General features: G+C 42.9%; 1 protein-coding gene across 2 annotated transcripts in view; it reads left to right on the plus strand.

Moving 5' to 3' along the window:
* The window catches only part of CSMD1 (CUB and Sushi multiple domains 1), a 1,903,837-nt gene that overhangs the window by 1,818,399 nt on the left and 73,245 nt on the right, over positions 1 to 12,193 (plus strand). For both annotated transcript variants that reach the window (XM_082715632.1, XM_082715633.1), the window contains exon 51: positions 8,562 to 8,756. In XM_082715632.1, the coding sequence (XP_082571758.1) occupies positions 8,562 to 8,756 (195 nt within the window). The remainder of the gene's footprint in view (positions 1 to 8,561; positions 8,757 to 12,193) is intronic.

Genomic DNA, 12,193 nt, shown 5'->3' on the forward strand with positions numbered 1-12,193 from the left:
GGGTGTGGAACGCATTTCCATTGCCCCTGTACGGTGCTTCCCCCGAGGCCCCTATATTCATTATTCACCTACACCAAACTGAACTGAACTTGGTAATAAGAAGCACTTAGCCGCATTGAGTATGATAGGGGAGAATCTGTTGTTAAGTGAGAAATCACAATTGCATCCTGACAAGCAGGGGCTGATTGGAATATTCCAGAAGATTTCTGATACGTGTCTGTAATTTATGAGGGTGGGGAGGCTGAAGGGCTTTTATTTATAGTGGAATACTGTCATTGTCTGAATATCTTAAACAAAAACACCTGTTAGTCTTCCTGCTTTGCCACTGGCTGAGTGAGTCTATCCTAAATCAGAATCACTCATGGTAAGAGTAAAAGCTAGGATTTCTCCAGTACAATGCAAAATATTTTGTGTTGTCGCTGAAATGTTCACAAGATAGAGAAATGTGTTCCCCCTTTCTGTGCACAGGAGCTTTGCATGGTCTGTCCTTTCAGCTGAGCTGATCTGAGAAGTATCATTCTGGGATTTTTACTTTGTCAAGCTCATCAACACTTAATGCTATGAACTGTGTCAAATACTTGGGAATGGTTGGGAACACATGTTCTCTGGAACTTGTCGAAATACAAGAAAATGGTTCCATGAGAGTTGTTTTCTTTAAGGTGACAGAAGAAAATCTGTATTTCCTATTTTGAAGATTTTTATTTATTTATTTGATAGAGTGAGATAGAGCATGAGAAGGGGGAGTGGAAGAGGGAGAAGCAGACTTCATGCCAGCGAGGAGCCCAAAGCGGGACTCGAGCCCAGGACCCCAGGATCATGACCTGAGCCAAAGGCAGATGCTGCACCGACTGAGCTACCCAGGCGCCCCCATATTTCCTCTTTTTATAAAGGAAAAAATATAAGGTCAACTGGCAGACTGTGTACTTTATACCAAGCCAGCCAAATCTACATTTTTAAATTTATTTTTTAAGCCTTTATTTATTGAAAATATTTAATTTCCCTAAAGTAGACCTGGCAACTTATTCACTTATAATTGTCATAAAAACTGATTTATAAGATTTATGTAAAGAGGATGCTTTCTCTCGCTACATTTTCCAGATGAACTAGCCTTTTAAAACTTTTTTTTAAATTATGTTATTATTTATACAACATTCATAGGCTAGTGTGCCCAGAGTCCTCATTGACTTAATTCTGAAGACCATGTCCGGCATCACTTGTTCTAGTCATGTGGAGTAAACGCAACGTTCTTGCATTGTTCCTAGAAGTGGAAGAAATGACCGGGTCAGAGAAAAGGCAGGACAGCGGTGAAGATTCTGGCCTGCTTTGGGTGAGCCTGAGCTGACTGCCTTATCACAGCGAAAACACATTGTCCTGGTCGCAGTGCTGGTGCAAGGATCAGTTTAGTGTGAGGTTGTGTATACGATTCCGTATACCACGGGAAAAGGACTTTGTGGAAAACACGACATGGATGCGAGTCTGCAGAAGCGGCGGCCGTCCGTAGCAGCCGTCTGTGGCTGCAGGTAATCGGGGAGGACGGGCAGGGCCTGGACCAAACCCCAGTGAGTTCCAGTCTAAGAGGCTCCAAAGGGAGAATGAAGCGTTTTCTTTCAAACTCTCAGCGCAGTGGCATTCCCAGTGCTCTGTGTTGGCCTGTGACTATAATTCCACGTTGTCTTTGTAAGTCTTAGGAGAGACACACGTTCCCCGCATGGCTGGCTTCTGACTGGGGGGCCGGCCCGCGGCCAGAGTGGAAAAGCACAGCGTCTGACCTCGGGGACTTCCGCGTGCTCCTCCTCCCTTCCTGGGCTCCTTGCTCGAGCCCTTAGCTCGGCTCCCCTGACTCTGCCGTCCCGCAGATACTCAGTCACACTTACCCCATTCTTCTGTTGCACCTAATGTCCCAGAATGGAACATCCCCGTGGAGCAAAACATCCAGTGGCGCACGCGTCATTTTCTGCACCTGTCCTAGCGCGGCGTGCATCTGCCTTCCTCCTGCAGCTTACATTTTGTTCTCCTTTCTTTTTTACCCACCAGGGTGGGATGTCGTGGGAAGAAATAAAAAATTAAGAATATAGCAAAAACATTGTTTTTCTAAGTGACCCCTTGTTAAATAATTACTCATTGACTTATTTAACTGCACAGTGTGTGTCATATTTACACGATAAATATTGTGTACATGCATAGCTTATATCAGTATATATGCATGTGTGTGTGCACAGGTGTGTGTGTGTGACACATCTGTGTGTAAACATGTATTTTTGTACCAAAATACAGCATATTCTTTCACAGGCTCTTAGCTTAACTCTTTTGAGGGTTTTTTTTTCCTAAAACAAACAAACAAAAAACAAACAAACAAACAAAAAAACGACTTTCAGTTTTCATTTTTTTTCCAGCCTATTTTTCATTAAAATTTATTTATTTTTCTTAAATAAACGTACTCTTATGGCCATCAGGCTCGTAGTCCTAAATCCTCCGATCAGGTGACGGGCTTTTCTCTGGCGCGGCTCCTGTGTGGGCAGCCTGGGGCCCACAGAAGAAGTGACAGAAGGAGGCAAAGCCTTGTGCAGTCTCATCGTCCAGCAACAGCCACGTCCACACTCGCTGCATGCCTCCCACTCTATTTCCCTTCCGCCCCTTTTCTGGAGGTTCAAGGCCCACCTTCCAGGGGTTCCCCGAACTGCACTCATCAGCGCAGCCCTGCTGTGCGCGCTGCACTTTCTCCTGTGTCCACACGCAGAGCAGAGGTCATGTGGAATAGTCTTAGAGCTCCCGCTGTCTGGTCGTCGTGCAGGCACAGGAATTAAGCCAGGGAGGTACCGGACAGGGGAGCACAACCAGAGCTGGGGCAGAGAATGCAGAGTCCAGGACACACGGGGTTGAATTCCAGCAAAGGCACAATGCGGGAGAAGGTGGGTTTGGGAGCGAGTGGCTCACTGGAAACACGTATGGAGAAGACGAATTTTGAGCCCCTGCACTCGGCGTGGACAAAATTGATGCAAGGTGGTCACAGGCGTAAGTGAGAAAGGTCAGACCTAAAGCTTCTGTAAAACTGCAGCCTCATGGATCCTGTTGTCCCCCCTGCATGAGCTTGGCTTAGGGAAGGACGTCAAAACGACACGTGGATTCCCGGCGCCAAAGGAAAAAGAAGATACATGGGGCTCCATTAAATTTTTCTATTCCGTCTCTCAAATCACGTGTTTACAAGCCTGGTCAAGGCAAATCCAGGAAGGGCGAAGATACTTGAAGGATGTGTATGAAACACAGTTTTTTGAACTTCAGTGAGAAGAATGCAGAGGATCTGTAGCCGCCACTAACCTCCCACATGGGGACTACAGGTTTCTAGAATGGAAAGACTGCAGATCCGGCGTTGACAAGAACGTGAAGCAACTGGTGGGCTAATATGTTGCTAATGAACTTGGGGAGCCGATACATTGTTTGAGAGAAGACTCAGTAGCAGGTGTGAATGCTTATCCAAGGACCTCAGCAAAGGTTGTGTAGGTTAGAGGGGGCACGTGTCTGTCCTTAGAGCTCGGAGGACATCCCTTCTGTCCCTGAAGCCTGGGCAGGTGGTGCTGATGGGGGCCCGGGTGAGCTTCTTGGGTGCAGCTAACGTTCGGATTCTTTAGGTTGGCACCGATCACATGAGGGGTGTTTACAATGTAAAAACCCATTGAACTGTGCAATAGTAATTTGTGCATTTTCTATCTGGGTGTTTCCATACAAATTTCCCCGGAAGCCTAAGGAGCAGAAAGAAACCACCAACCGGAATGACGACAACAAGGACGGATAGGCAAACAGACTAAAAACCGTCCAAGCAGCAAACGGGGGTGAAACCACAGAACGCTGGCTCGCTGGCTCGAGTGCAGGGAAATGAGGGGCTTCCTTTGTGGAAGTCTAGTGGCTCCCGGCTTTTTGTTTCCAGTGGCATTTAAGGAGTTTTCTATCCGTTGGTTTCTGGTGATGCTGGTATCTGGTGTTATAGCCAGAGAGGAGGGTGAAGCATTGGGAGAGAAAGCGCTGAGAAACTATTTCCTTTACCTTCTGATTTATGCCAAGTTTTCTTAACAGGAATAAAATAGTTATAACAAAACACTTGTAAAAAGTAATAATTAGCAATAAAATTGAAAGTAAAGTTTGTCTCTTTCGAAAGATCAGTAATGCATAAGTCAACAAGGCTCAGTAATTTGTCCTAAATGTCAAAATGAATAGCGGAGCATATTGTCAATGAAATGCCACTTTCTTCTTTTAAAATATTCATAAAAATTATTATATCTTTAATGTAATCAATTATATATTATTAATAGAATGACAACAGAACTTTGCTGTTGTTAAATATGACGGGACTAGTTATAAAGCTTTCAAACCTAAAATCACACATTAGAATGTGTTTCTGTGGGGGACTATGGAATAGGACAATTCAAGGGAATACAGAATGAAATAAATTTGGGGGTAGACATATATTCTATAAAAATGAACATTTGAAAGTATCAAATTGTTGTTTTTTTTAATTGTCTTGGATCTGAGGAAAAGTGTTTTTGTTTTGTTTTTGTTTTTGTTTTTACTTGAGGTATAAGTCGTTACCATAATTCGCTTGTCATAAGCTGTCAATTATTTAAACTTACAAGGACAACTTTTAGGTCTTTAATGAAAAAGTGCAAAGAGAAATACATACATATTTTTAATTCCTTGAAAGGCACACAGGTAGAGTTTTACACCAAAAGTAAGAGCTTGCTTGTGGCCACGTGGGAGGCGGGGGGGGTGAGCTTTGGCAGGAGACAGGGTGGCCTGCGGAAGCGTCAGCAGATCTGTCCCTTCCAGGGAGGTTTGGGGAGAAGAACGGAGGAAACCGGAGTCAGGTTTGGGACCTGGACAACGGGGGCTGCTCAATTCACAAACACCAAGGGGAGAATGGAAGCGGTATTCGGGGCCTGCAGAGCATCCTGTCTCCTTGCGCAGGCCCCGAACTCAGGCACAGGATTGCCGTTTGCCCTGCCAGCGGGCCGAGGCTCCTGCGGGCACAGCCCCCTGTGGCACCCTCTCCCCAACACTTGACTGGCCGCACCTGCTCAGGGCTCCCTGGTGCCTGGGGCAGCGGGTGTGGTTTGCTCGTGGATGCGACGAGCACTCACAACAGACTGTCGAGCGGCCTCTTCCCCTGCCTGGCGGAAACTGTGCTCTCACACCAACGTGGTTGATCTGCCTTGGGATTGCAGCCCCCAGACCGTGTCCTCGCTCGCTCACACTCACACCCGGGCTACTCCTGCTCCCTCAGAGCATCTTGGAAAACATTGAACAGAATCACAATGGCGACAGTTTCCAAGAACCTTCCCCTGCCCCCTCTTCGGGGTACAGAAGGACGGGCGAACTTCCACATTAAATACCTGGTCCGGCCTCCCTCTCTCTCTCCTCCCTTCCCAACCCCACCCCTTGCTCCACTGCTCACCTCCACTTTTGGGGGGGTTTTTTTGTTTTTTGTTTTGTTTTGTTTGTTTTGTTTGTTTTTCTGCTGCAGCTTCTTAGCACATTGTTTTCCAAAGCAGTTGCACACGCACGCAAGCAGGTGTAAATTCGTCACCAGCACCTGTTTAAGGGCAGGGAGAATGCTCGAGAAAAGAGGGGGCAAGACATAGTGTTTACAGTGAAAGAGCTTGTGGCCTACCAGGGGGAGGAGATCCAAGCGATCAATTAAACCAGAGTCGGATAATTACAAAGCAAAGCAAATAGCATTTTCACAAAGGGAGAGGGAATCCTCCAGAATGTGGAGATCACCACTGTAGGTAGTACTAGCTCCAAGAAAATGACCGATTCCCCTGGGCACGCCCGCGTCGCATCCTTCCTGGGAGAAGTAGAGCTTGGAAAAGTTAGTCCAAGCAACTGAAAATGGCCAGGTTCATTTTAGAATTACCCTTGGTGAAATGAAATGAATTTTATTTGAAACAGCAGTGGGATTAAAGCCGAGTTATGGATTGGCAAGGTTAAAGGCACCAGAGACTTTTCAAAAATCGTCATCTTGCCTGGAATTCTAAAGGTATCCCAGTTAGAGAAAACTTTTGCTTGTATCATTAGGTAAAATGCTTGAATATCCATGCAAGTTCTGTTGTTTTCTTATTCAGTTACAAGGAACATACAGTGTTATATTAGTTTCAGGTGTACAATACAGTGATTCCACATCTCTGTACCTTACTCAGTGCTTATCACAGTAAATGTGCTCTTAACCCCCTCACCCATCCCCCCATCTCCCACCCACCTCCCTCTGCCGACCACCCGCTTTGCTTCTATGTGCAAGAGTCTGCCTCTTGTTGTTCTTGTTGGTCATTTGTTTTGTTTCTTAAATCCCACATATGCACGGGATCCGGTGGCCTCTGTCTTTCTCAGACAGACGCACTTCACTTAGCATCGTGCTCTCTAGCTCCTTCCATGTCACTGCAAATGGCAACGTTTTATTCTTTTTTTATGGCTCAGTAATATTCCTGTGTGTGTGTGTGTGTGTGTGTGTGTGTGTGTGTGTACATACCCCACATCCTTGTTCATTCATCTTTCCATGGGTACTTAGGCTGCTTCCAGATTCTTAGCTATGGTAAATAATTCTGCAACAGACGTAAGGGAGCCTGCATCTTTTCAAATTAGTATTTTTGTTTTCTTTGGGTTAATAGCCAGTAGTGGAATTACTGGAGCAAAAGGTAATTCTATTAATTTTTTGAGGAAACCCCATGCTGTCTATCACAGCGGCTGCAGTCTGCATTCCTATCAACGGTGTGTGAGGCTCCCTTTCCTTGACCGCCTGACCGACATCTGTTGTTTCAGGAGTGTTGCTATTCTCGCAGGTTCGACATGTATCTCACTGTGGTTTCGAGTTGTACTTCCCTGCTAGTGAGTGATGTCGAGTCTCTTTTCACGTGTCTGTCGGCCCTCTATAATTTTCATTGGAAAAGTGTCTATTCAGATCCTCTGCCCATTTTTTAATTGGGTTATTTGGTGTTTGGTCATATAAGTGCTTTATATGGTTTAGATATTTAAGCCTTATTGGGTGTATCATCTGCAAATATCTTCTTGTGTTCAGGAGATTGCCTTTCTATCTTGTGGATGGTTTCCTCTGCTGTGCAGAAGCTTTTTTATTTTGGTGCAGTCCCGATAGTTTAATTTTGCTTTTGCTTCTCTTGCCGAAGAAGTCCTATCTAGGAAAATGTTTCCACAGCCAATGTCAAAAAAATTATTGCCTGTCCTTTCTTCTAGGATTTTTATGATTTCAAGTCATACATGTAGGACTTTGGAATAGCCATTTTTGAATGCATATAAATTTTAGATAATCATTTTATTTATAGATATTTAAGGGAAATAAATCTAGGGTTACTTTTTAATTAGCAAGTCCTTTTCACTTTTTAAACCTCATTGAAACATTATCATAACAATATCAGAAAGTCCTTTTTTTCAGTTTATTTGCACATAGTATTGGTAAATTACTGATAGAAGATTTGATGAGATTTTTGTAACATTTGAATATGCCTAATTAAATTATATTAAACTTGTACAGAATTTACTTTTCAATTTAATTTGCTTTTAAATAAGTAAAATTATTTATTAGTATCATTTTGAAAAAGCTATGGTTTTTCTAGCTGCCTCATCCAGGCTCAACAAATTAATCTGTGGGGTCAATTCTGAAGGTGATTTACTGTGATAGGTATTCATATTTGAGGAAGTAGAGTCCCAACTTTGTAAAATTCATTTGAAACATTATTGTACCTTTCAGAAAATATATATACTCACATACATTAACTTTTGCATATATTTTCAGCATCTTTGCAGATCCTTTGAAGCCCACTCCAGAATGGGAAGCTACCACCTTTCCTGATAGCATCACTGTTGTCATATTCGTAGCTACTGCTCTTTATTAAGTAGTTACTATAATTCTAGACTTTCTCCTAAAAGCAGGAAAAGATTGTCTTCTCTGAGATATATTGAACATTTGTCTGCCCAGTATTAATGCAGTGTGCATATAAATCCAATAACACACCACACACACACCTATGTATATATGTAAAAATATATATGTAAAATATAGGTGTATATAGGTGTATAAAATATAGGTGTGTATATATGTAAAATATAGATGTGTTTGATAAGGAGGAAGGGCATGAGGACACCTGCTTTTCTGATAACTTGTGTCCAAGCTGGTTTTCAATTACTCAATTCTATTCCAAGTTCCTCAGAGGAAATGGAGACAAATTATATGCAAGATTCTTCTATGCATGTGCTCGTTTACCTGATGCAGATTTTCCATCCAAATGAGCTATGCAACATTGTGTGGGTGATTTTCCCCCTTTCCATCACAATGTCACTGCAAGGTCACCCGTGGCCCTGCCCTGGAGGCTGTCAAGTGCATTTTATATGCACGATCGTCCTGCTGTGACCATGTGGGTGGTAGAGAAAAGTACCTGAAATAGTAGATAATGGGTTTTGTTTTGCACAGAAAGATCAGTTTCATATAGGAGGGCCTTAACATTAAAAACAAACAGGATCTGATCCTTTGAGAAAAAAATGGTGTTGCTATGTTTCTCTTCTAGCGGTAACTTGTCCCAGCATTGAGGCTCAGCTCTCGGATCACGTCACCTGGAGACTGGTTTCGGGATCCCTGAATGAGTACGGAGCTCAGGTAGTCCTCAGCTGCAGCCCTGGCTATTTCCTGGAGAGCCAGAGGCTGGTGCAGTGCCAAGCGAACGGAACTTGGAGCATCGGGGAAGAGAGGCCCAGATGTCGAGGTGAGTGACGGGTGCCCTTCCCAGATGGCGCAGCCATTCTGAATGATTGATGTCACTGGCAGCCGCCTTTAACCCACCCCTGTAAGTGATCGAGTCTATAGATTAATAATATAACCAAATGGTATTTCCTGTCATTATAGTGATGAATATGGATTTTCTTGTGACATGCTTAAAACATATGACTGCTGGATAAAATGTTGAATGTTGTCTTTTTCTTATTAATGATCGCACTTTACATATGTAAAATAATAGAATATTCAGATATTTCAAATCAGCTCAAAAACAAATCCAGGCCTATGTTTAGAAAGATATCTCTTATTCCATGCACTGACTAGTCAAACCTAATTAGGAGCGTTGGAAATAGTATTTATGCTGAAGATATTGTATGCTTAAATAATGACTGTCTTGAAAAGGACGATTATTATTCTCAAAGGTACAAGATAAGCGGTTAAGCTTTTGAGTGGGTTTCATAATAAAAATGAATACATAGAGAAATAAGACAGTATTCGTGTTGTTCAGAGCACTATGTGATTCTGATATGTTTAACGCAGAGTCGTTAGCAAGTTGTTCACAGGGAATTACCTTGCACAAACCAAATAGTTAGACCAGTGTCAAATGTATAAAACACACAGCTTTGCAAGAATAAACCAGCATAAAAACAAAAAGGACAGGAGAATTAATGCTTTGCTGTCTTTGACATGGCCATTCTAATTCAACTTTAATAGAACCAATGGCAATTAAACACATATTAAGCTCTTCACCAAGAACATGAAGGTAAATTAGGGAAGGTTAGTGAACTTCACAAGCTCACTTGGAGTCAAGGTGGACAGTACCCCAGGTGCCCACACAGCCCTGCCAGAAGCCTATTTTCCACGTAAATTACTCAGGGTTCCCTTGTCATTCTCACAAGGTCCTGGTTTGACTCATTATCTGCTTACTGGGCTCCTAGTGCATTTCCCCTGCGTTTCCCCACATCTGAGTTAGCGGATGCCCTCCTTTCCACATGCACACCCCTAACCCCTTTCAAAGCATTGTGATTCAGAGGCTCAGTCCTTAAGGTCATCAAGGAGAGTGGAGGAGAAAGATTTGGGAGCCTCTACCTTTGGCCTATCTCAGACTTTTCTAGACAACAACCTTTCTGTCAGTTTTAAGCCAGAATCAGTGTTAAAAATAGGCACCAGTGAACTTCCTGGGAGTGGGGAGCACATGCAGGGCTTCTGCCAATGCAACAGTCAGTGTAGTTTTGGCTGGTCTCTCTAGCTGTCTGGGGCACCGGGGTAGGATGGTGTCTGCTGTGTCTTTGCTACGCCCTACACTTTACATTAAAGGCTCAGATCTCCATTCCAGGAGAACCAACACTGAAGGAGACTCATGTTTAGAACAGTGTTTATAAGACCAGGCTTTCCTGATTGTTGAACCAAACTCCTTAGCAGCAAGTTTCCACCTCCTTTTTGGGGGGTAGAAAGCAGCACTGGGATTCTACCATCCACAAATTGTATTTTTGTCTCCATCCTTCTGAAATCCTAGGAAATCTGTCCTCTTGACTCTAATGGACTTCAGTCTGGTGATTCTAACACTGAGTCTGGTCCAGGATCAGCACTCAGAAATCCGTGTATGCGGGGACATCTCCCACAGACTCAGCACGTGGATGGATTTCATACATCGTCAGCTGTGCATTGACTGGCCTTGCTTGTCATGAGTGGTTGTACCGTACTTTGTGACTTGTCTCTCTTGAGTGTCATCATGATCATGTGACCTTGTCCAGAGTCAGTAGAGTCCATGAAGTCATTGTTTGCTATTTGTGTGTGTTTTCATTTTATTTATTTATTTGATTTATCTTTTATCAAGGTTACTAGATCACATCATCGCAGTGTGTCCAGAGTGAGTCCCTTCTACTTGACTCCATCTTGTCCTTCTGATGTCTTTGAAGTTGTCCCGTTCTTGCATAAAGACAGGATGTTTCATGCTCATCCTGATTTTTTTTCCTTGCCTAAGCATGGAATCAGCCATTCTCCAAGGAGTCCTTTTGGTGGATAATGGTGTTAGAGACCCACTTGTGTGCCCAAGGGTATGCATCGTGTTGTTCATGTTATTGGTGGGTAGGGAAAGCTGACACCAAGCCTATCATCATTTTTGTAACCAAACTGAAAGTTTTTTGTTTTCTTCCCACCAAAAATACTTGATATGGATATTTTAAATTAATTTCTATCTCTACTGATTTTTTTTAAAGTTTTACCCTACCCAAAGAGGTGATCAAAGATGTTCTTCTCTTTGCCAAAACATTGATGTTTCAGTGAGATATCACAGTGACAACATTGTGTTCAAATTGGGGTGTGATCTGAAATCTCAATAGTCTTCCCCTCCCCCTCCCCAATTCTCTCTTTGGTTGAAATATTTTGGAAGTGATTCCAGAGAACACAACCCTAGAAACTCTATCAACAGCATCATTCTATAGACCTCTATGGGATATATACCCTAGCCTCTTAGACAGTAGTGGTTTTCAAGAGCCTTCATCCCAAGCACCTCGTAATGTTAAACGTTGTTGGGGGCCTATCTTCATTCTCTGTTGCCATGGAATCATTACAAACACAATGTAAAACAACACAGACTTGTTGTGTCACAGTTTCTGGGTCTTCTGCTGAAGGTTGAGATCAAGGTGTTGGCTGCTCTTATTTGGAGCCAGAACTGGGGAAAGATGGGCCACACTTGTTTGTTGATGGAATTCCTGTCCATGCAATTTACAGCTGAGTCCTCACACTGTTGCTGATTCTGGACTGGGAAATGCCCTCAGCTCCAGTGGGCCATGTGTAGCTCTGTCCAATGCACTGCCCACCCCTCCAGACCCTCCTGTGATTCAAATCTCTGGCTCCAGGAAGGCCTCCGTTCCTTTAAGGGATCCTCCACTGGGTCAGTCCCCACAGAAAATCCCATGTTGATTAGCTCAGAGAAGACATTCACAACCTCATCATGGTTGTGCTTACATCAAGGCGAGAGGATTTTACACCAGGGGGCAGAAATCTCAGGGTACCATCTTTGAACTGTGCTTCCCATCAGACCCCAAACACCTTTGTAAAATTTTTAACATAAATTCAAATCAAGAATTATTTTAATGTGTTTATATTAGTTCATTCAAATTTACATGGAAAGCATCATTGTTCATTTATTTAAAATAACAATGATACAATTACACCTTACCATGTACCATATTTCTATAAATAGTAATGACTATTATCAAAAATAAAGGAAAATTTTAGAGTCTTGACATGTACGTAATATTTTCTTGGTTCTATGAAAAATAAAAGTAAAGGTATGTTTTAGTTCATTCTTGGCATAATACCTTTTAATTCTATTTTATATTTAAAACACGTGTGAGTTACGTTTATCTCCTGTTTCCCTGCCTTGCCAACATACACTCAGAAAACCCGATATGAATCCTG

This window comes from Mustela nivalis (genome assembly GCF_964662115.1).
Source record: "Mustela nivalis genome assembly, chromosome: 20".
NCBI classification, from domain to species: domain Eukaryota; kingdom Metazoa; phylum Chordata; class Mammalia; order Carnivora; family Mustelidae; genus Mustela; species Mustela nivalis.